Here is a 25,085-nt window from a genome sequence, read left to right as displayed (position 1 = left end):
TTTCTTTATTTTTATTTAGATTCATTTATTGATTTTTTTTTTTTTAGAGAGGAGGGGGAGGAGAGAGAGAGAGAGAGAGAGAAAGAGAAAGAGAGGGAGAGAGAGAGAGAGAGAGAGAGAGAGAGAGAAAGGAAGAGGGGAGGAGCGGGAAGCATCAACTCACAGCAGCTGATTCTCGCATGTGCCTTGACCGGGCAAGCCGAGGGCTGCGAACCGGCGATGTCACCCACCAAGTCAATACTTCTCAAACATGTTCCAGCGCCAGAATGTATACAACACCACAGATGCTTTTACAAAGCATAAAATACTGTAACACTGAGTCCCATGGAATGTTCTATGCCCGTGCGATACTAATAAATTACACAGTATCTCACTGAACCTCTGATTTTGGACTAAATCAAAACCTATTTTTAAATTGCATTTTATTGCAGCAAAGAGGACAGGGGACAAACATTTCAGAACTATCTCTAGAAGAAAGATCTTATTGCAAAATGTTTTACTGCCAATTAATTTTTTTCCTGTAAATTTAATATTTTTAAAAAGTTTTTTTTATTTATTTTTATTATTTTTTTTAGAAAGGCAGGGAGAGAAAAACAGGAACATCAAGCTGCTCCTGTATGTGCCCTGACCAGGGATTGAACCAGTACCTCTGTGCTCCGGGATGATACTCCAACCAACTGCAACCAACTGAGCTAACCAGACAGGGCTTTTTTTTTTTTTTTTTTTTTAGAGAGACAGAGAGGGGGGGGGAGTGAGAAGGGAGGGTGGAGGTGAGGGGAAGCATTCATCTGTTGTTCCATTCAGTCGTGCATTCATTGGTCGCCTCCCGTGTGTGCCCTGACCAGAAATGGGATCCACAACCTTGTCACTTCAGCACGATGCTCTTAACAGACTGAGCTAACCGGCCTTGCCAATATTTTTAAAATTTGATATCATTTTTGTTTAAGATAAAATACCTCCAGACTTTTTACAGATAACTCAGAGGGTTTTTACTTAATTTCTTGTCTCTACATCTGTGTCTCCTCTCTCCCACACCAAGAGCCTGGGTTCTCAGAACACCAGAAACAAAAACTTAGATTATCACCTGTGGCCCTGGCCACACAGGCTGGTTCAGTCGTAGAGCTCAGCCTGGTGTGTGGATGTTCTGGGTCTGATTCCTAGTCAGGGAACACAGGAGAAGCACTCATCTGCTTCTCTACCCTCCCCCCTCTCACTTCTCTCTCCCTCTCTCTCTCCCACTCCTGCAACCATGGCTCAATTGAAGCAAGTTGATCCTGGATGCTGAGGATGGCTCCATGGCCTCTGCCTCAGGTGTTAAGAAGAGCTTGGTTGCCGAGCAATGGTACAACACCCCAGATGGGCAAGAGCATCGTCCCCCAGTGGGCTTGCTGGGTGGATCCCTATTTGGGGCGCATGCAGGAGTATGTCTGTCTGTCTCCCTTCCTCTCACTGAATTTAAAAAAATAAAATAAAAAGATTATCACCTGTGTATTGGTCATCTACCTAACTCCACACCACAAAGCACTATCAGAAGAGCACTGCCCATTCTACCATCAATAATACAATTAATCAATCCCCTTCACGATTGCAACAAAAAAAATAAAATACCTAGGAATAAACATAACAAAGAATGTAAAGGACCTATATAATGAAAATTACAAAGCATTGTTAAGGGAAATCGAAAAAGATACAATGAGATGGAAAAATATTCCTTGTTCTTGGATAGGAAGAATAAATATAATCAAAATGGCCATATTACCCAAAGCAATATACAAATTTAATGCAATTCCCATCAAAATCCCTATGAGATTTTTTAAAGAAATGGAACAAAAAATCATCAGATTTATATGGAACTATAAAAAACCCCGAATAGCCAAAACAATCCTAAGGAAAAAGAATGAAGCTGGGGGCATTACAATACCTGACTTTAAACTATATTATAGGGCCACAATAATCAAAACAGCATGGTATTGGCAGAAAAATAGACACTCAGACCAATGGAACAGAATAGAAAGCCCAGAAATAAAACCACATATATATGGTCAAATAACCTTTGATAAAGGGGCCAACAACACACAATGGAGAAAAGAAAGCCTCTTCAACAAATGGTGTTGGGAAAACTGGAAAGCCACATGCAAAAGAATGAAACTCGACTACAGCCTGTCCCCGTGCACTAAAATTAATTCAAAATGGATCAAAGACCTAAATATAAGACCTGAAACAATAAAGTACATAGAAGAAGACATAGGTACTAAACTCATGGACCTGGGTTTTAAAGAACATTTTATGAACTTGACTCCAATGGCAAGAGAAGTGAAGGCAAAGATAAATGAATGGGACTACATCAGAATAAAAAGTTTTTGCTCAGCAAGAGAAACTGATATAAAAATAAACAGACAGCCAACTAAATGGGAAATGATATTTTCAAACAACAGCTCAGATAAGGGCCTAATTTCCAAAATTTACAAAGAACTCATAAAACTCAACAACAAACAAACAAACAATCCAATAAAAAAATGGGAAGAGGACATGAATAGACACTTCTCCCAGGAAGAGATACAAATGGCCAACAGATATATGAAAAGATGCTCAGCTTCATTAGTTATTAGGGAAATGCAAATCAAAACTACAATGAGATACCACCTCACCCCTGTTAGATTAGCTATTATCAACAAGACGGGTAATAGCAAATGTTGGAGAGGCTGTGGAGAAAAAGGAACCCTCATTCACTGTTGGTGGGACTGTAAAGTAGTACAACCATTATGGAGGAAAGTATGGTGGTTCCTCAAAAAACTGCAAATAGAACTACCTTATGACCCAGCAATCCCTCTACTGGGTATATACCCCAAAACCTCAGAAACATTGATACGTGAAGACACATGTAGCCCCATGTTCATTGCAGCACTGTTCACAGTGGCCAAGACATGGAAACAACCAAAAAGCCCTTCAATAGAAGACTGGATAAAGAAGATGTGGCACATATACACTATGGAATACTACTCAGCCATAAGAAATGATGACATCAGATCATTTACAGCAAAATGGTGGGATCTTGATAACATTATAAGGAGTGAAATAAGTAAATCAGAAAAAAACAAGAACTACATGATTCCATACATTGGTGGAACATAAAAATGAGACTAAGAGACATGGACAAGTGTGTGGTGGTTACCAGGGGTGGGGGGAGGGAGGACAGGGGGAGAGTTAGGGGGAGGGGGAGGGGCACAGAGAACTAGATAGAGGGTGGCGAAGGACAATCTGACTTTGGGCGAGGGGTATGCAACATAATTTAATGACAAGGTAACCTAGACATGTTTTCTTTGAATATATGTACCCTGATTTATTAATGTCATCCCATTACCATTAATAAAAATTTATTTAAAAAAAAAAAAATAATACAATTACTCTAAAATGTGCTATAATTTTATTTTTAGTTCTTTTTGTCTTTGGATGTCTCCACCTACAGTTAAATTAATTTGTGTTATAGTCACTTGGTGTTATTATTCTGTGCAGTTAATGCCATCAACTAAAAACACAATTTTTTTGGGGGGGGAGTGTTACTTTTATTTCTGACCTTTAGTGATTAGACATTTTTAATCTATTTTGTTTACAATTCTGTAAAATATTTGCATGGTTCCAAAGTCAAGGTAGAAGCAGGTGTATACAAAACAGCTTGGCTTCCGTCCCTCTCATCTACACCTTAGTATCCCCCCCCCCTCTTTTTTTTTCAATTCTTCACATATTTCATCCCACCTTGTACAGGGCCTGCTCATCTTCTCTTGTCAATTTCAGTGTCTGCCCTGCTGAAGCAAGCAGGGAGAAGTGTTTTTGAGGAGTAGTCATAATTATAACACACGTGCGATATCTGACCCAGTTCCTGTACATGGAAGTTGCTTAATAAAGGGCAGCTATAATCTTAAGTCTTCCCTGAAAAAGAAAAACCTCTCTTCTCCAGTTTTCAAGACTGGAATTTCAGGCCTTACTTTGGATATAATCCTATTTCGTATCCCACACCCTCACACACCCCACACAGTGCAACCCCTGGTACGGCACACAGACCCAGTCAGTAGCTACTGAGGGAATGACTGGCTGGGTCTGAATGAATGAATGGTGCTCCTGAAGCCCACAGCTGCTGCGAACACAGACTGCAAATGCAAATGACCTCAGCCCAGGTCATTATAATCTTTCATGAAAACAGCATGTTTGGAATTAGGTTTTTCCATAGAGCATAGCTATATACTTAATGCACACATATATTTAATGTGTCATACACATTTTAATGTAGCAGAAACCTAATACAAAAGCAAAGCTCTGAGTCAAAATACTTGACTTTTCCTAATTAGAAAGAAAAATTCGCTCAACCATTTTGAACTTTGCAGAATTAAAGAGCTGTCAGCCTTAAATTCCCAAGGAAGGGATTAAGAGAAGGACTTGTCCACACATGTTGCAGGTAGAGAGTAAAAAATAGAAATGAATACGCATATATACAGACAGTCTCCTGGTTATGAACGAGATAGGTTCTGCAGGTTTGTTCTTTTTTTTTTTTTTTTTTTTTTTGTATTTTTCTGAAGTTGGAAACGGGGAGGCAGTCAGACAGACTCCCACATGCGCCCGACCAGGATCCACCCGGCATGCCCACCAGGGGGCGATGCTCTGCCCATCTGGGGCATCGCTCTGCCACAACCAGAGCCATTCTAGCGCCTGGGGCAGAGGCCAAGGAGCCATCCCCAGCGCCCGGGCCATCTTTTTGCTCCAATGGAGCCTCGGCTGCGGGAGGGGAAGAGAGAGACAGAGAGGAAGGAGAGGGGGAGGGGTGGAGAAGCAGATGGGTGCTTCTCCTGTGTGCCCTGGCCGGGAATTGAACTCGGGACTTCCGCACGCCAGGCCGACGCTCTACCACTGAGCCAACCAGCCAGGGCTGCAGGTTTGTTTCTTAAGTTGAATCTGTATGGAAGTTGGAACAGGTACATTCACCTATTATGCAACTTAGACAGATGTTTGTCTTAACATATATTTATTTTTACCTCTCTATGCACATAAATAATTGAACATTTTCTTTTTATTTTTTTAAGATTTTATTTATTGATTTTAGAGAGAGGAGAGAGAAAGGTAGGGTAGGAACAGGAAGCAGCAACTTGTAGTAGTTGCTTCTCATAAGTACCTTGACCGGGCAAGCCCAGGGTTTCGAACCAGTGACCTCAGCACCCCAGGTTAATGCTTCATCCACTGTGCCATCACAGGTCAGGACTTGAACATTCTCAAATACAACCTTAAACATTCTTGGATGATGCAGAAGATGATGGACTTGTTGGAGAGGATGTGACTGGTGTTTGAGAGTCAGGGTCTGATTCTGCCACTGGGCTCAGTTGCCTGAAGCAAAGCATCAGGGGAGGTTTGTACAGACCTTTTCTTCTTCTCAACATAAATGGCCCTGTAGCATCTCAGGTCTTCGGTGACTGCACGGTAAACTTTGGTGAATCTCTCTGTGTCAGGATCTTGCCCCTCTAACTTTGCCATTCCTGCTTCAATGAGACAAAACACATCAGCTAACTCTTTTGCAGAAAACTTTTTTGGCTCTGGAGTTTCTGGGTCCTTGTTTTCTTCTCTAAATGCTGTCTTCTGCTGCTCTAGTTCCATAAGGTCTTCATTGGTTAGTTCTTTGCCATGGGAGTCGAGGGACTCTATGGTATCATTTTCACTGAGGTCCAACTGCAGTTGATTACCAACAGCCCATATGGTGCTCCATTCGTAAGTACGAGTTGTACGTAAATTGGATGTTTGTAACTTGGGGACTTAGTGTATAGCGAAGTCTCACAGGCTCACTCTAGAATTGCTCTTACCCCAGACAAAGAGAGAAGGCACCCAATTGCGTGCGCAGTTATAAAACGTAGATGAATCCTTGGGGCCATAAGCCGGGGTGCTCTCTAAAGAGCAGGAGGAAACCACTCTGGGCTGAGATCTTCCCCAAACTGGGAAGTGCAGGGAGCACAGACATTCAGTGAAGAGCTTGGCATGTCCAGGGCCTGACACAGTTTGGCGAGATCAAGAAGGGCCTGAGCTCAGCTTGGCGAGAGCACAAGGCACTCAGAGCAATGTGGATGAGGAAACACAGGGAACCGGACCAGCTACATGGGGTCTTGAGACACTTCAAGGGAAGAAACAAAGGGGACCCATTGAAAGTTTCTGACAAAAGACACACCTTCAGCAAACAAATGTTCATTGTGCATTTACTAGGCACCAGGTCAGGGAGTACAGCTGACACTCTAGTGATAAAAAGACCCAGCAGTCCCTGCTCCTAAGGAGCTCAGAACCCAGTGGATGAGTCAGGGGAGAAAATGAGTCCTGTGCCAGGAGCAGAGGACAGGGAATTAATGTGAGGACCTTGAGGGAGGGAGGGAGGGAGGGAGGGAGGGAGGGAGGGAGGGAGGGAGGGAGGGAGGGAGGGAGGGAGGGAGGGAGGGAGAGAGGGAAGACTTGAAGAAGTATGCCACTAAATCCAGATCTGGGAAGGGAGGTGCACGTTATGTTACGTACATTCACTTTTCCATAACTCGCATGTACTTCTATAAGCAGCCACAGGGTCTCAACTTTTAGAAGCGGAAACCTGCCTGAGACAATTGTGTATCTGTGCATGTGCGGGAATGCGGACGTAACGGGAACGGTTTCTGGAAAGAGGCAATAATCAAAGCCATCGGTCACTGTCATGAGCTGTCACTGATGACCCTGGGACATGAGGCTCAGCAGAAAATGCTCCAGACCTCAGATCCTGGGTCACGTTTTCTCGAAATGGGTCAGGAGGCAGCATCCCACAGGGTCTGCTGTTCGTATAAATAAAGTCACCGAGACGAGTGATCACAAGGAATTCAAACTGATCCAGCGCGCTCTCTCAACACCTTCACCTGACCCACTCACCTCACTCCCATCCCCATCCCCCACGAGGGTTACAGGCAGAAAATGCTGTGAGAAAACTATCTCCAGGGCACCGCAGGAAGGAAGGAAGCCCGTGTCATCTTGCCTGGGTGGGACATGAAGGTGAGGACGGTGTCAGGGAACGTCCCGTGGAAGTACTAACTGAGCTGCAGGGTGAACAAGGATCCCACAGAGATGGCGGAGAGTGGACAAGATAAAAAAGGGATGTCCGCCTGACCAGGCGGTGGCGCAGTGGAAAGAGCATTGGACTGGGATGCAGAGGAGCCAGGTTCCAGACCCTGAGGTCGCCAGCTTGAGCACGGGCTCATCTGGTTTGAGCAACAGCCCACCAGCTTGGACCCAAGGTCGCTGGCTCCAACGAGGGGCTCCTCGGTCTGCTGAAGGCCCGCGGTCAAGGCACATATGAGAAAGCAATCAATGAACAACTAAGGTGCTGCAACACGCAATGAAAAACTAATGATTGATGCTTCTCATCTCTCTCCGTTCCTGTCTGTCTGTCCCTGTCTATCCCTCTCTCTGACTCACTCTCTGTCTCTGGAAAAAAAAAAAAAAAAAGGGATGTCCTAGGACCGGGGCAGTCTGTACACAGCCGCAGCCGGACAGGAGCCCAATGAAAGCACACATAAATGCTTGTTATCATACCAGGCGTGGAATCCACTGGACGTCAATGCTGACATGGTCCAAGTGGGTCACCCTGGACAGGTACACACCTGTCCCCTACCTGACCTCAGAATGTCTTGCCTGGCACAGTAGCCACAACACCCAGACCACAGGGTCAGTGACCTTGTTTAGTAACCCCCGCCCAAGAGTGGACAGTCAAGGCTAGGCCAGAAAGTTGGGTGACCAAGCACCTCGGTTTGCCTGGACTAGGTCAGTCCCAAGGAAACTGGGACAGTTGGACACCTTACAAACGTTTACGTGCACCTTGTGTTAGAGTATTATAAAAAGGAACGACAGAGAAGAGCACAAGAGACACTGTCAGGGTTCTCCACCTGGCCCCCGCACACCCACGGCAGAGCCATTTCCCCCTGTCTGGAAGAACCTTCAAGAACTCCTCAGCTCCCAAAGTCCAGACCCAAGAAAACATGTTCCGGAGCAACTAAAGCCCGAGCGCGAGCAGACGAGTGTCCACGGCAGCCGCAAGGCCTCGTGGAGCCCGAGCCCGTCAGGGGCCTCTCTGCAAACCGTGCCTACCTTTCTGCGATACAGGCCAGAATCGGTCCAGCAAAATGAAACCCTTCCAAACTGCCAACGAGCCAATGAAAACACAATGCTTAAAATTCCTCATGAGCCTGACCTGTGGTAGCGCAGTGGATAAAGCGTCAACCTGGAAACACTGAGGTTGCCGGTTCAAAACCCTGGGCTTGCCTGGTCAAGGCACATATGGGAGTTGATGCTTCCTGCTCCTCCCCCTTCTCTCTCTCTCTCTCTCTCTCTCTCTCTCTCTCCCCCTCCTCTCTAAAATGAATAAAAAAAAATTTCCTCATGATAGGGAACCAGTCCTTGATGGCCTCTGCGTCTAGTCCTCGCCACACCAACGTGGGGAGGAGCAGCCAAGCCTGTTCCTGCCAGCACGCTCCCTCTCGCCCGGCCAGCAAGCCAACTCACCTTTGGTTTTGTTGCTCTGTTAATCGGTTTTTCTTTCTTGTTTACAGAGGAATAAGAGGCTTTATCCAGGGCTCACCTGGCGTTACTCCCCATCCTCACAGCAAGCCTGCATGACCAATCTGTCCCAAGCCCTGTGTTTTCCTGAGGCAACAGACGCTAATCCAACCCTGCACGATGCCTGCACAGGACAGACCAAAACAGAACTCGAGCCTGGCATTCATCTAAGGGAAACACGCTCAGCGGCATGGAGGACAGGAGAGCCCACTCACTTCCTCTTATCCAGGGATGGAAGGTGACAGCGGCACTACTCAAAGGGACCTGGACTCGGGGCGGAGCAGGGACTGGCGAGGTCACAGAGAAGGGGTGTCTGATGCAGCCACCGGGGCTCTGCCAGGATGGGACCCGACTCTTGGCGTCCTGACCACAGTGAGAGATGGTCTTGAACTTCCCCCACCGCTGCATCCCCCATTCAACTTATCTGGTAAAAGTAATTATTTTAAAGATCACATAGCTGGCCCTGGCCAGTTTGCTCAGTGGTAGAGCATCAGCCCGGCACATGGATGTCTGGGGTTCGATTCCCCATCAGAGCACACAGGAGAAGCAACCATCTGCTTCTCCCCCCCCCCTCCCCTTCACTCTCTCTTCCCCCCCCCCTTCCCCTTCTGCAGCAATGGTTCAATCAGTTCAAGTGCATTGGTCCCAGGTGCTGAGGATAGCTCTGTGGAGCCTCTCGGCCCCAGGCACTAAAAATAGCTCAGTTGTATCTGCCCCAGATGGGCAGAACATCAGTCCTAGGTGGTGGTTGCTGGATGGATTCTGGTCGGGTGCAGGCAGGAATCTGCCTCTGTATTCTCCTCCTCTCACTTGGAGAATAAAATAAAATTTAAAAAAATCACATAGCACCCCAAAAATGAGCCAGGGAAGACAGCCTTAGAGGAAGAAGCTGTCTGCACAGTTCAAAAACCAGATATTGTGTCTCCATCCACAGACCCAATTCTTTCATACTTGAGAAAGAACTGATTTTGCGAAAAGCTCAGTGACAACACAATGCAGAGTTCACACGTGCCAAGGTCAATTGAGATAGCGTGTACTGTTCCACCAGCAATGTCCATGCATTTGGTACATGTGTACCTGAATGAGGAACAGACTACAGATCATTCCAACTAATGTGCTCTTGTCTCCTAACAGACCATGAGCTCGCTTTCTCATTAGATCGCGAAATCTTTGAAATATTTAAGAAACATAACTGCATTTGACCAAGATTACTCACCAACAAAGGAATGAACTATTCAAACTCAAATGGCTTGCTGCTTAAAAACATCACCCACACGGGCCAGAAACAACACGGGAAGAGCGTCCTGTGCGGCGGCCACATGAGTGGCTCGATTCGGTTGGTAAAAAAAGATGACAGTACTTTACAGATTTGAGGGCTGTGTCCATCTTCCTTCTCTAGCAATTTCCGAAGTTGGTATATACTTCTCAACTTCAAAACTATTACATAAACAACTTGGAAACGTGGAGTGATACATCAGAGGCCTGCCAAAAAGTTTAACCACAATGAAACTCCCAGCCAAGGCATTCATAAAAAATTCGGAGAAGTTACTTTGAGAGAGATGTCCTCGCAGCAAACAGATTTCTTCTCCTTAGAAAGAATGCGTAAATCACCAGTTAAAGAAGAGACCAGAAAAAATTAGGTCTGTCATAATAGCATAAGGAAAAAGACATTTAAAAGAGGTTTAGAAACGAGCCTACCCAGAGACTTCCTCAGTATCTTCTTGTGACTACGAGTATTAAAAATTCATTCAAACATTTCTCTCATACTTTTCCTTCCCGCAGATTACAAGTAAAAATGTCTTAACTGAGGGTAAAGGACGGGCTCTTGGCTTGGCAGCTGCCCGGCTGTGTGAGCCCAGGTAAGACACTGTTCCTCTCTGGGGCTCAGGCTTCTCACCTGAAAAAACAGAGTTCCTGAACTTTCGTCCAACTCTGCCGTACTGCAATTCCAGACGTCTGTCAGGGCCACACACCCAGCCCTTTGCTTCCCTGGCAGAGGAAACAGTAAAGAAAATACGAACAGGAGAGAGAAGTTTTTAAATGAGAAGTCACACAGGCAGGCAGTCAACCGTGTCCAAGGAAGAGAAGAGTCAATTATGGCTCTACCGATGATGTCATGAGGCCGAGGATTTTTACAAACACAGAATTTTACAAATAGAATGATTTACACAAAATTCTGCATTCGGGAAAGTAACTGAAATTGTTAACAAGAGTGTCCATCTAAGGGGAAAGGGACGCAGTGGGAGCAGATAACTAGAAGTCAGATTGCAAGAGCTAAAACGAGTAGAAAGAAAGCATTAAAAACAATGATGGATCAGAGTATTAATAACAGCAATTTTAGTTTGGAAAAAAAGATAGAATCTACTTAAAAGATATAAAACAAATGCTGTATTATTCAGGGACTCCTCACCTGGAGTCTGCAGACAGGGGAGAAGGAATGATGGGTATGGACAGGTATGAAAAGGACTTCTGCAACATGAAATCAAGGTGGTTCTCTTCTGAACGGCTTATGTGAGAATTTACCGCAGGTTAATTTTAGAAAAGACGGGACCCACCGCTAACTGAACACCCAGTCTTGTCCCACAAACATGGAATCCAAGTTATTAATGTTTCTTCTGCCTTTTGGTGCCTCTGTAGCCTAAAGGTGGCAAGGAACATATTACACCAATGTGTACACACATAAAGACAATCATGGGCCATTAAAAATTTTACTCAATCATTAATTTCAAGGTGCCCTTTATCCTACTGTGCCCGCCAATGAGGAGGGAGCATGTTACAGTCAATCCACAAAGTCTGGGAAGACACACCTGCTGTATTTCCCTGCATCCCACAAATGCTAAAAAAATTAAACAATAAAAAACAAAAATTAAAAAATATTTGTGCAAAACAATGAGTTTTTCTAACTTTCTTTCTTCTGATTTCAAACTGTGAAACACTAAGCCTGGAACAGGTATTAAGTCAGTCTACATAATAATTTATGAGATCCCACATTTCGAACTTGAGTGAGTTGAAGGTAAGGATGGAAAGACACCCACCCCGCCCTCCCTAAAAAGAGACCAAGGCTGAATGGCTGGGCAGCTCTCAGCAGGGACTCCCAGCGATGGGAGGAAGAACACACTGCAGAGCTCAAGACCGCTGCCTAGAACCAGTGACACTCCGCTGTTTGCCTACACACGGGTCCTTTGTGGGACAGAGCTCCAAAACCACCATGAGGAATAACAAAAGAATGTACCCCAGCGCCTGGCTGACCAACAAGTCTTTTGACCACAGGCGCCTTAGTGAGTCGTCGCAAACTAACCCACGCTTACTACCTCGTGAGGCCGATACAACCCGTGTGAGGGCGCCTTTCTTCCAGGGATACGCCCACCAAACGGGAAGTCGGGGCCATTTTAATTTCAGCTACTGTGTTTTTGCCCAGACATGGAAAAAAATGTCATTTCTATCGTGATAATAATTATGCTGACGAATGCTATCAGCATCATTAATTCCAAATTCCCAGAGGAGTTAAGAATGAGCTGATGAAATAGTCCATTAATGTTAAATCACTCCCTGTGGTTGACTAAGATCTCCAAAGCTCTACCTATGACAACAGTGGACTCAAGAGTTTTCAGGATACGTGACCATTGGCTAGGCGAGTCTTCTGAGTAAGGCGGCGGGACAGGTCTCAGAACAAGGGCCTGAGGTTTGGAGGGGAATGGTCTCAGTTTTACACATCGCCCTCTGGGTGTCCTTGAATAAGTCAGAGCCTCCGTTTTCCTGACTTGAGAAACGAGGCCTGTGAGCCAGAGCCTCGCCCAGCTGTAAAAGTCTATGATTCTCCAAGTAATAGTTTGCTGTGTTGCTGGCAAGATCGCTGCGACAATCAGAATGATCCAATTAACACTAGACCAAGTGGAAGGTCCTATGTGTGGTCCTGAAAAGGAGGCCACTTTAGAGCAGAAGGAATTCAGATCTCAAAATCCAGCCACTCTGTTTTGTCAAAACAGATGAAGAACTGAAGGTCAAAGATGCTGAAGAAGGCAGAGGAGGGCTGTGTGCCCCGACCCACCCGCTACCCAGCTGGCTGCAGACGGCTTTCCTCTCTGGAAGCTGCTTCGGCCCCTGTACAACCCACACTGTGCCTTCTATGCGACTCATTAAACACAGCCCCCACCACCGCTGGGCTTCAACCAGCCTCTGGACTACCAGTTTCCAGACACCTAATCCAGGAGCCTTTTGAAGTGTGACCTAGAAGTCTTCATGAAAAGTCACCAGGATAAAGCACTTGAAGAGGTCCAACAAGGCTCGTTAAAGAGGGCAAATGTCTACACAACATCCATTTTATCAGATGAGCATTTCACAGATAGGAAAACCCTAAGGTACCCAGTCCTGACCCAACAACTTCAGGGACCAGACTGCGTGCTCAAGAGCCTAAGCGCTTCGTCACGTTGGCGTCAGGTCCCTGCAGGGACAGCACAGGCACTGACCACACAGACCTGCACCTATTTCTGGTGATGGAACGCCTGCTGCTGGGGACTAATAAAGGCTGCGCGGGCAGACAGCCCACAGCCCTCTCAGGCTGGGCTCTTCAGAGGGACCGTCCTGAAAACCCTGCACAACCTGGGAGGTCCCATGCAGGGGCCATGCTTCATGCCACTTAATAGGCTGCAGTTTGTTCCAATATGAGTCAATATGTTCCAAAGAATACAACTGACAGACATTAAGCCCTAAATTACGCTGGATCCTACAATTTGGTTGAATCTCAGACATAATGATGTGTGAAAGCAGCCAGACACCAATGAGTATGTGCTGTATGGTTCCACTTCTTTTTTTTTTTTTTTTTTTTTTAGATTTTATTATTCATTTTAGAGAGAGGAGGCAGAGAGAGAGAGAAAGAGAGAGAGAGAGAAGAGGGGAGAAGCAGAAAGCATCAACTCCCATATGTGCCTTGACCAGGCAACCCGGGGTTTCAAACCAGCGACCTCAGTGTTCCAGGTCGATGCTTTTATCCACTGTGCCACCACAGGTCAGGCACCTTCTTTTTTTTTTTAATTTAAGTGAGAGGAGGGGAGATTGACTCCAGCATACGCCCCAATCAGGATCCACTTGGCAACTCCTGTCTGCAGCTGATGCTCTGCCCATCTGGGGCCCAAACTCGCAACTGAGCTATTTTTAGCACCTGAGGCAGAGGCTCCATGGAGCCATCCTTAGCATCTGGAGCTGACACAATCAAATCAATTGAGCCATGGCTGCGGGAAAAGAGAGAGAGAGAAAGAGAGAGAGTGAGAAGGGGAGTGGGAGGGGAGGAGAAGCAGATAATTGCTTCTCCTATGTGCCCTGACCGCGAATAAAACCCGGAACTTCCACATGCGGTCAATGCACTACCACCGAGCCAACCAGCGAGGGCAGGTTCCACTTCTATAAAATAAAACTAGAAGACCAATCTATAGCAGTGATGGAAGTCAGAATGGTGGTTGCATCGTAGGTGGGGGGGGGGGGTGGCCTGGAAGGGGGCACCAGGAGCTTCCTGGGGGGCTAGAAATGTTTAATTTCTTGATCTGGGTGGGGTTATGCAGGTGTAAAAAGATTTAATTATTCAACAAGTTCTACCTACACCATATGCACATTTTTCCTCAATAAAAAAATCATTAAAAATATTGTGTGAGGTCCTGTAACGTACCTGGAAAATGTTTCTTCATTTGTTTAGCATAAGGATATCTGAGAGTCTCTTAATTGAGTCTTTACAAAGATTAGTTGTAACAGGAGCTAGATTAAGTGCTTATATGCACCAGGCCCCCACGTGGGGAGATGTATAAATTATATCTATCATCTCCTTTAATCCTTAAAACATTTCCAGGGGGTAAATACCACCTATAGCTCCATTTCACAGATGAGGCCACTGAGGTACAGAGAAGTGAAGCGACTTGTTCTACATTACATAGCAAGTGAAGTGTCAGAATTGGGTGAGCCCAAAGGAGTGACTCCAGAGGCTACGTTCTTAATTAGTCTTAGTATTTTATCACACAATGTAGGATGAGGAGATTTTTTTTTTTCCTATTTGGTCCGTCCTGTCTTTTTCCCAGCACCTGAGACATTCTTAATAGTACAATGCACTCTGCACACTTGGCACTGAGGGGAAAAAGAGTCAAGACTGGGGAGACGGGCTAACAGCCTCCAGCTGATTATTTTTGAGGTTTGTTCCGGAGAGGTCCCTAGTTTGGTATGAGAGCCTATTTCCGTCACCCTGAGTAGCACAGAGTAGGCGCTGAGAGCCTATTTCCGTCACCCTGAGTAGCACAGAGTAGGCGCCGAGAGCCTATTTCTGTCACCCTGAGTAGCACAGAGTAGACGTCGAGAGCCTATTTCCTTCACCCTGAGTAGCACAGAGTAGGCGCCGAGAGCCCATTTCCTTCACCCTGAGTAGCACAGAGTAGGCGCCGAGAGCCTATTTCCGTCACCCTGAGTAGCACAGAGTAGGCGCCGAGAGCCCATTTCCTTCACCCTGAGTAGCACAGAGTAGGCGCCGTTATTGATGTGTCAGCGCTGGACCTCATTCCTTTCCCTTCACAGAAACAGCACAGTGGGGGCAAGACAGACCATGGCCCGTGCTGTTCCCCCGGCGTCTGCCACACTGTGTCCAAGGACAGTGTCCCAGCATGGCACACACTTCCAAGACCTGCTTTAGGTCTTTTGAAAAGACCAGAGGGGCTTATTCTTTCCCCTCTTTTTCTGGCTTTTATACCTTTCTTACATTAAACTCAATGCCTCTGCAGGACCTGGAGAAGGCATTAACCACGCTTTAATTACAAACACATAGCTTTTGATTTTCTAAACACCCTCTTTCCTCAATTGGTTTCCCTGAAGTTTGCATATAAAAACCCATTAGGTCATTGATTTCTCGATTAAAAGGAGCCATAAATTATAGGTTCTCTCAAAATCTTTTGTGGAGAAGGGAAGAAAGCAACTTAAGTATAGGCCCTACTAGCCACTGGCCCAAGTGCCCGTCCAAGTTCCGTGTGTGAAGATAGTTACCCCCCCACCCCTGCTCCCACAATAACTATCTATGCACTTGCTTTTCAAGTAATTTAAAAAAATGATGGAATGCTGAAATTTTTTCCCTTTTCCAAGTAAGAGGAGGGGAGACAGAGAGACAGACTCCCACATAAGCCCCGACTAGAATTCACTCTGTGACCTCAGTCTGGGGCTGATGCTCTGCCCATGTGGGGCCATGCTCTACTGAGCTATTTTTAGCACCTGAGGCAGAGGCTCCACAGAGCCATCCATCCTCAGCACCCAGGGCCAATATACTCAAACTAATTAAGCCATGGCTGTGGGAGGTGAAGAAAGAGAGAGAGAGAAGGGGATGGGGAGGGGTAAAGAAACAGATGATTGTTTCTCCTGTGTGCTCTGACCAGGAATTGAACCCATGACATCCAGACCCCAAGACAACACTCTACAACCGAGCCAATGGGCCAGGGCCTAAAATTTTTAATTAAAAAAAAAAAAAAAAGGTCTCATACCACCCCTTCCCCTGACTACCTGGGTAGAACCCTAACCCTGCCCATAGCTGGGTCCTCAGGTCCACAGCCTGCCCCTCACACCAACCCGTTCCAGGGCTCAATGTATCAAGTTCAGGTCACTCAGCCCAGCCTGGAGGACCAAAATTAATGGGGTTTCCCTCCTGAACTGGGACACAGAGTGCAGGCAGCAGATGCTTCCAACTGGCCACTGTGTCCTGTTCTCCAACCTCCATCAGCCCATTCTCCTACCTAAGATTTTAACCCATTTATGCCAGAGGTTGAAATATTTGAAGTTCAGTTCTTCGAAACTTTTCTGCAAATTCACATTGCTTTTTGACAAGCTTCCAGCACGCCAGTATCTGCAGCAATAACTGATTCTGTGTACCACGTGACAACATGTACCCTCAGGAGGCAGACAGGCATGAAAAATCAGACCTCGGCTCTGACCTTGAGCAGTAGGATAGAAATAACTCCCATGTCACTATCGTTCCAATAACGGAATATGAGGCATACAGGGGTTAAGAGTCCTCCCCACCCAGCTCCAGACAGTCCCACAGCCGGGCCTCCCTCTCTGTTGTCACATCCTTACACCCACCTGTGCTGGCCGACTGACTCGTCCAGAGCAGAGCCAGCTGAGGAATACCTTGCACTGCTAGCCGGCCCTGCCTAACTCAAGCCAGAACTTGCTGTGCCTGACCATGCAGGTGAGGCCATAGTCCCTGGCTTATCTCCCTCCACCCATCACGGGCCGGAGAAGATATTCGATCCCTGGAGCTGTCAAGGTCCACCAGACCCATCAAAGTCCCTTGTCACCTTAAAATCCAACCCCATTGGCTCTTCTGCCCCATGAATTCAGGCCCTACCTGCTTGAAACCTCCGCATTTAGCAAAGTTGACATTCTTTGTCTCAAACAAGTTCTGAGTGACTTCAAAGATATGTACAGTCAACACGTGTACAGCGTTGCTCAGGAATCAGCGGACATTGTGAGAAGAAAGGCATTAGGGTCCCAAGTGCCCAGTGTCTGCGCCTCGCTGCGCACAGCCTGGTTCTCCAGCTGGCCTTTGTGGAGTGACGTAACACACGCATGCACACACTTACACAAAGGCACGATTACTTTGTTCCTTTCTGGAAAACAGGCATAACAAGAAAAAAACAAGTTTGGTGCTGGTCAAAGCTAAGAGGGCAAAGCTAAAATGAATGAATTGTCATATATATATTTTTTAATTTTTTTACTTATTAGTGTTTTAGAGAGAGAAAGTTTTAAAAACATCAATTTGTTGTTTCATTTATTTATGCATTCATTGGTTGGTTCTTGTATGTGTCCTGCCTAGGGATCAAACCTGCAACCCTGGTATATCAGGATGATGGTCTAACCCACTGAGCTACCCAGCCAGGGTTATCATATATTTTTGGTGAGAACAAGAAACAGTGACTCTCAAGTCAATGTCCTAACCAGCACAAGAACCACACACTGTGTAGGGAATTATATCCAAGCATCCTGGGATCCAACCAGGCTTTCAGGGGTCTCTGGTACCAGTTATGCCAACAGGAAAATAGAATTCTTTTGAAGTTATTTCTGAGAAACTGCTTCCTGCCCATTAGCGAATGGCAAAGCCTAAGGGAGGCTCTTTCACAAGGTTCTTACCTGGTCGTCATAGCGATAGGTGAGGAACTGCTCCCCTGTTGTATCTTCCAGGAAACTCCCCTGGGGGGAGAGTGCAAACTCGGGAAGGAAGTAGGCCCCCGGAGACGTCTCTGCGGCGGTCTGAAAGGCAAGACGGCCTGGTTACAAATAAGACCCCAGCCAGGACCCCTGACCCGCGACCCCTAAATGGCTGATTCCACAGGAACCCACCCACTGAAGGAGGTACCAAGAAAAACAACGTGTCCTCTCTTGGCAAAGGCCGATGTGAGCCATACCAGGTATTGATGCTGAGGCACAGAGAGATCGGGACGTCACCCTGGCCCACCTCATATCGGCACACATAGTGTTTATTCCCTGACACCCGCCTGCCCCTCCCACACCTGCTGGCGTGTCAGCCTCCACGTAGCCAACATGCTTAAATTCAATGGAGGTGTCCTCTGTCGCGCCGCCTCCCTGTGCGGGAGCCTGTCTGCCTCGGAATCCTGCCCTGACGCCCTGCAGCCTCTACCTGAATACCTTTTGTGACGGGCGCTCGCTCTCTCCCAAGGCAACAGGGAATCTAGCAAGCTCACAGATACCACACTAGTCTGAAGTGGTGGTGCCTTGCTCCCCAGCTGAGCAGGAGGTGCCCTGGCCAACGACACCCTCTCATCATCCTCTCCTCAACACCCCCTCACCAGAACACACATTCTAAGTGGGACTCGGGAGCCTGAGCAGTGTGAGCTCTGAGTCACAGGACCAGAGAACAAGAAGGCAGGTGACTGAGACAGTCGAGTCCCGCTCCGGTCCCCGCAGTCCCTTCCATAGTCAGGCAACAGAGTCAATGGACACCTTTGGCAGAACAAGCTGGGAAAGGAGAAAACCCAAGTTCATTGAGCCTCCACTGTGAGCGAGGAGTTGTGAAAACTGTCTCGTCTTGTCCTCACAACTCCCTCATGAGGCGGGGGCCAGTCACGTGTGAAGAAGCCTAGGCATAGGCGGTCAGGTCACTTTTACTAGGGACACACAGACGCCCTGCCGCTGAGTTCAAGGTCACTGCCATTCCATTTACTTCTTCGGGAAAACCAAGCTCCCCCTGGGGAGTGATGGCGTAGTTCACTCTGGCTTCAGAAAGCAAGCATCATGCCGGTGACTGGCGGCAAAGAACGCGCACTGACATTCTCACCCAGATCGGAGGTGACTTCCTACATGTCAGGTGGCATGCGACTCTTCACAGGACAAGGTGACCGGAAAGGGCAGGGCCCTTGAGAAGCAGAAGCTGAAGGGAAGGGAGGGGGCAGGAGGCCAGACCAAGAAGTGTGCGGTCTTCCTCAGGCACGGGTCCAGGGCCCCAGCGAGAAGCTGCCGGCACGCATCATCCTCCCAGCCACTGTCCACAGCTGCTGAGGCACCAGGGACAGGGGCAGGAGGAGTCCAGATGGCCCCTCCAGGGACCATGAATCCGAGAGTGGGGATGCAGCTGTCCCCCCCCCCCCCGCACCGCCAACCCCTCCCCTCCAACAAAAGGCTTTGACTTTGGCAGGAGGAAGTAAATACGGGATGGCAATTCAAGGACAAGAGTTCAGTGTCCCTGGGCTTAAGAATGCCTATTGGCCCTGGCCGGTTGGCTCAGTGGTAGAGCGTCGGCCTGGCGTGAGGGGGACCCGGGTTCGATTCCCGGCCAGGGCACACAGGAGAGGCACCCATTTGCTTCTCCACCCCTCCCTCCTTCCTCTCTGTCTCTCTCTTCCCCTCCCGCAGCCAAGGCTCCATTGGAGCAGAGATGGCCCGGGCGCTGGGGATGGCTCCTTGGCCTCTGCCCCAGGCGCTAGAGTGGCTCTGGTCACGGCAGAGCGACGCCCCGGAGGGGCAGAGCATCGCCCCCTGGTGGGCAGAGCGTCGCCCCTGGTGGGTGTGCCGGGTGGATCCCGGTCGGGTGCATGTGGGAGTCTGTCTGACTGTCTCTCCCTGTTTCCAGCTTCAGAAAAATACAAAAAAAAAAAAAAAAAGAATGCCTATTGAGGCTGTGCACGAGGTTTGGCTGATATAATGGAAGGAGAGAGAATTGAGGAGAAGCAAACAGTAGGGAATAGGACCCAATATCCATCAAAAGTGAAGCAGTCACCTGTTAAAAAAAACAATACAGGTCCTGGCCAGTTGGTTCAGTGGACAGAGTGTTGGTCTGGTATATGGACGTCCCAGGTTCAATTCCCAGTCAGGGCACACAGGAGAAGCAACAATCTACTTCTCTTCCCGTCCCTCTCTCCCTTCTCTCTTTCTTCCCCTCCTATTGCCAGTGGCTCGATTGGTTCCAGTGTCCGCCTGAGCACTAAGGATAGCTCAGTTGGTCTGAGCATGTCAGTCTCAGGTGCTAAAAATAGGTTGGTTGATTTGAGCATCAGCCCCAGACAGGGTTGCCAGGTGGATCCCTGTTAGGGTGAATGCAGAAGTCTGTCTCACTGTCTCCTCCTCTCACTTAAAAAAAATACAATATGATTCCCACTGAAATTTAATAAGCTAGTTTAAACACTTCTCCCAGCTTGGTCTGAGCTCAACACATGGGACATTCATCTCACTCCAGAGTGAGAACACAGCCAAACACCACACCACTAACCTCTGCAGGCTTGCGGTCAACAAAGGCCACTAAGTCTCTTTCCTACATGCCACTGCTGAGCTATGTCTCTGCAGTCTAGACAGAGAGCGAGCTGCCCTGTTCCCTGTCACCCACACTCTGACGATCTGGCCCATCGTTCCAGCCTGTCAAGACTCGTTTTGGGTCCTGACTCCATCGACCAACGCACACATCACTCTACTTACTTCATGTCACTCCAAAATCGAGCAGCACGCATCCTTGTCCCAGCCACAAACACTGAATGGAAATAGGGCTGGGACCTGGGCCCTTTCCCAGGCCAAGAAAAGCCTGTCTCTAGGCCCATGGTGGCTTCCCCCAATTAGAGCCCTCATTTCAGATGTCCCATGTTGACCAACAGGGATCCAAGAACCATGCAGTCAGAGGCTTATGCAGTGACACAGACAATGCGTGGGCATGAGGTGATACACAGCTGATCTGAGATGCCCACAGATCTTGACAGGGCGGGACAGAAGCTAAACGCTAAGGAGGCCGAACCTTGGGCCCCCACGGCAGCGGTCTTCCCCATGAAAGCAGCGCTGTGCAGAGGATTTGCAAGGCCCTGTCAGGAACGGTCGTGCAGTCTCTATTAACTGCCAAGGCCTGCAGGGGAGAGTTCAGAATCTGACAGGATGTAGGGACCACTCCTGCAGGGGGAAGCTCCCACGTGACAATGTTCGATGACTCCGGAAGTGTGTTTCTCAAGTAAGTCAGGCCGAAACTCCTGCTCTGGGGACAGGCTGCAAGGACAACATTCTCTGGAGGGTCTCAAGGGGTTGTACCTCCTGGCCTGGATGGCACAGAGGACTTTACAGTTTGCACCTTCCAAAGTTCAGGAGGGACAATCAAATTAACAAGGACTATTTAAACTCAGCACACCAAGCACGTTTTTGTTCCTAAAAATAGAACAGGCACTTTGCCCAGCTGGTAGTGGTGTAGTGGATAGAGCCCTGGGCGACTGAGACTGCCAGTCTGAAATCCCAAGTCGCTGGCTTGAGTGAGAGATCATTGACACGATCCCAAAGTCGCTGGCTTGAGCCCAAGGGTCACTGGCTTGAGCAAGGGGTCAGGGGCTTGGCTGGAGGCTCCCAGTCAAAGCACGTATGAGAAGCAATCAATGAACAACTAAAGTGACAGCATTACAAGTTGATGTTTCTCATCTCTCTCCCTTCTTAACAATCCCACCACCTCCCCCCCCCCAAAAAAAAATCAAAAAGTATAATGTGAGTTTTGTTTACTGACCCTGAAATGAAGGTTTGAAAAAACAATTCCAAATCACTTCGGTTTTTCAAATAGGATGTCATCATTCCAAGACTTTTCAGAGTCTTAAGTGTCCCCAAACTCCCTGATTAAATATAAAATAAGTTTTCTTTGGCGGAGTTTGAAGGGTGGGTTGAAAGAAAATTGGTTTTCACTTCTTTTTTCCTGAGTTTTTAAAAAACAAAGGCTAAGGATTTAAGATCTGTCCTCTTTCTCTCCCATCAGCTAATTAATACATTCTGAAACCATTGGGCCAAAAGTCCTAACATTTGAATAAATGTGTGAGTACACCTCAGCCAAAACACCATGTAGTTTCAAACTTCAATGTTACTCCGGGTCCCATTTTCGAAAGAAATGCGAGCAGTGATCCCTCCGAGTCCCTCCCGGAGGAAGGGGCGCCTCGGGGTACACGTGTTCAGGATGGGCTGCTATGCCTTGAACTTACCACATTCAGACTCTTAGCCAACTGGAATCTGGATCTGATAAACGTCACTCACAACACTATTCCTCCATCTGCCACTAAACACATACCCTCTCTCAAATTTTCTCTTTCTCTCACCCTCCTTCCTCTTCTTGTGCATGCGCACGCACGCGCGCGCGCGCGCACGACTAAGGGCAATCAGTGATAAGATCCCACTGGAACCGATTTCTCCCTTCTGACTCCTGAAAGGAAAAAGCCGGAAAAAGAAGTCCCTCACACTTGTCCACATGGTGCCCTCAGCAACGCCCAGCACTGGCTTGCACACAGAAGACGTTCCATGAAGACTTTTCTTTCCTGCAACGACCAGCAGAGGCGCCCCTGGACCCCCCGCCCGAGCCCCGCGCACTGATGTCTGAACAGTCTCCTCAGCACGTTAAGACCAAGGCGCTCTGGCTGAAAACCAAGCTGGCATTCACACGGGTTATTTTAAAACTTGACTAGGACTTTGAACTAGGAGAGGAAAGCCAGCCTTTCCCTGCTGATAGACCAGCACAGACGCTCTTTCTCTGAAGCCCACCCCCACCCCAAAGTATTTTATTGGAGTCCGTTTTTCAAGGCCTTGAAGCCAGCCAACCCATTGGAAGCAGACGCGGTGAGCAAATGAGCAAAATGTCACATGGAAATAACTCTACCTTAAACTACCTCCGTGAAAAAGTGGAAATCATATTCCATGAACAGGGGGCTCTTTGGGTCAGCTCAAATCTTACCAGGTTGTAGTTCCTTACCCCTCTCTTTGCTTCCTCGTCCCCTCCACCGCTCCTGGCCTAGTCACGCAGGTCAGGGCTCCTGCCGTCCCCGCTGTTCAGCGCAGACAGCCAAGACGGCTTATTTGAGGGACAAGAGCGCTCTTGCCGGTGAGAGGAACTGTGTGTGAGAACCGCCAGGGAAGAGGGGAGGAGTGAGGTGTTGTCTGGGAGAAACTCTGGGATTCCCTCCCCGGGCCGCTGTCAGGAGCTCTGGGTTTATCGAGGACACGGCCTCAGGCTCCAGTGTGGGCCCTGGAACCCGCACTTTGATCCTAACATGAAATAGTCCTTTCCTGCCCCCTCACAGAAGCAGCAGCTTTGCCTTTCAAACGAAGCACAAATAAGTACTCTGTTTGACCGAAGTGGTGGAGGGGGAGATCCACAAATATGGAATGTCCAAGTCCTTGGAATTCAGAGAGTCTATTCAGTCACTCAAGTGACATGTTAAATTAACTGCCTAATATGAACCAAGGCTGGTTTCGACAGGGAGAATTCAGGCATGGTGCAGTGGAGAGAGCATCAACCTGGGACACGTGAAGAGCCAGGTTCGAAACCCCAAGTTTGCTGGCTTAAGCGCGGACTCTTCCGGCTTGAGTGCAGGGGTCGCTGGCTTGGGTGTGGGGTCATAGACATGACGCCATGGTCGCTGGCTTGAGCCCAAAGGTCGATGGCTTGAGCCTAAGGTTGGTGGCTTGAGCCCAAGGTTACTGGTTTGAGCGAGGGGTCACTGGCTCTGCTTTAGCCCCCCACCCCCACACCGTTTGGGGCCCATGTGAGGAAGAAGTCAACGAACAACTGAAGTGCAGCAATAATAAGCTGATGCTTCTCATCTCTCTCCCTTCCTGTCTGTCCCTGTCTTTCTCTCTGACTCTCTCACTAAAAAGGAAGAAAGAGAGAGAGGGAGGGAGGAAGGGAGAGAGAGAGAGAGAAAGAGAGAGAGAGAATTCAGGAGCCAAGAGTCACTTTTCCCAGGGAGCTGATCATCCACTCAGGGAAGCAGAGGATGAACACACAGGACAAGGAGACAGTCAGTGCTGGAGGTGAGATACAAACCACAGATTTAAACAGAGTGCTCAGAGTCAGTCAGAGTTCCTTAAAAAAAAATCACTATATTTTTTGTTTTCTAATTTTCTGAACTGATGAGCTGGAGCCAGCCGTTTTCTTTGGAGGCTGCAAAATGTCAGCACTCTCTAGGCACCTGGCTGGGGTCTGCAGGCTCTGAGTCGTCTGTTTCGACCTACAGCAGCGACGCGACCCTTTGCTCCCTGGCCCCAAGCTCCTCTCTGCCTCCGCAACCGCCCTCTGACTCTAGCCAGGCCGCACCCTGCTCGTTCCAAGGTCTCCTGCTCTCAGTGAGCCACATCCCTGGCCCACCCAGGCCCTAAGCACACCAAGGGCGCTGCAGAGAACACCAACACCTGACAACCGACAGATTACGCAGGCATGGGTGTTTGCTGCCAACCTCAGAGACCAGTACTGGGTACCTGACAAATCCTTGTGCATCCCTCCTGCACAAATGTGTATTAACTCAGTAGCAAAACTGAGAGAGGGTGGGAGAGGGAGAGAGGGAGGGAGGGCGGGGAGAGAGAGAGTGAGAGAGAGAGATGGAGGGAGAGAGGGAAGGAGAGAAAGAGAGAGGGAAGGAGAAAAGGATAGAGAGAGGAGGAGAGAAAGAGGAAGAGAAAAGGGGAGAAGGGAAGAGAGAGGGGGGAGAGGGGGAGATAGAGAGGGGGAGAGAGAAAGACAGAAGGGGAGAGAGAAAGAAGGGGAGAGAGAAAGAGAAGGGGAGAAAAAAAAGAGGGCGGAAGGAGAGAGGAAGAGAAGGGGAGGGAGAAAGGGAGAGAGGGAGGGAGAGAGAGAGGGAGAGAGGGAGGGAGAGAGAGAGGGGGAGAGAGAGAGGGAGAGGGAGAGGCAGGGAGGCAGGGAGAGAGAGAGAGAGAGGGAGAGAGGGAGGGAGGGAGGGAGAGAGGGAGAGAGGGAGAGAGGGAGAGAGAGAGAAAGCATTACCAGCTCTTCCCAACTTGGCACGGAGACACCACCCCACCTGACAGAGTCCAGAAACACGTCAGGAACATATTCCTGTTTATTCAAGGTCTTTCTCACCCTACAGCTTTCTTTCTCTCAGGAAACAGCTCGTCTGTGCAGTTGAAATCATGCAGGCTTTCCAAATGCAGCCTTCCAAGAGAAGAAAAAGACAGAAATGTGCTGTTTGCACATAGTCCCAAAAACATTTATATTCATCGTGAGCCGGTTT

General features: G+C 48.0%; 1 protein-coding gene across 1 annotated transcript in view; it reads right to left on the bottom strand.

The window, feature by feature from the left end:
- The window catches only part of ADAMTSL3 (ADAMTS like 3), a 251,753-nt gene that overhangs the window by 197,979 nt on the left and 28,689 nt on the right, over nt 1-25,085 (bottom strand). Inside the window, exon 3 of the mRNA XM_066355569.1 lies at nt 17,737-17,856. Within this exon, the coding sequence (XP_066211666.1) occupies nt 17,737-17,856 (120 nt within the window). The remainder of the gene's footprint in view (nt 1-17,736; nt 17,857-25,085) is intronic.

This window comes from Saccopteryx leptura, chromosome 13 (assembly GCF_036850995.1).
Source record: "Saccopteryx leptura isolate mSacLep1 chromosome 13, mSacLep1_pri_phased_curated, whole genome shotgun sequence".
Taxonomy (NCBI): domain Eukaryota; kingdom Metazoa; phylum Chordata; class Mammalia; order Chiroptera; family Emballonuridae; genus Saccopteryx; species Saccopteryx leptura.
This window is presented reverse-complemented; position numbering and strand designations above follow the sequence as displayed.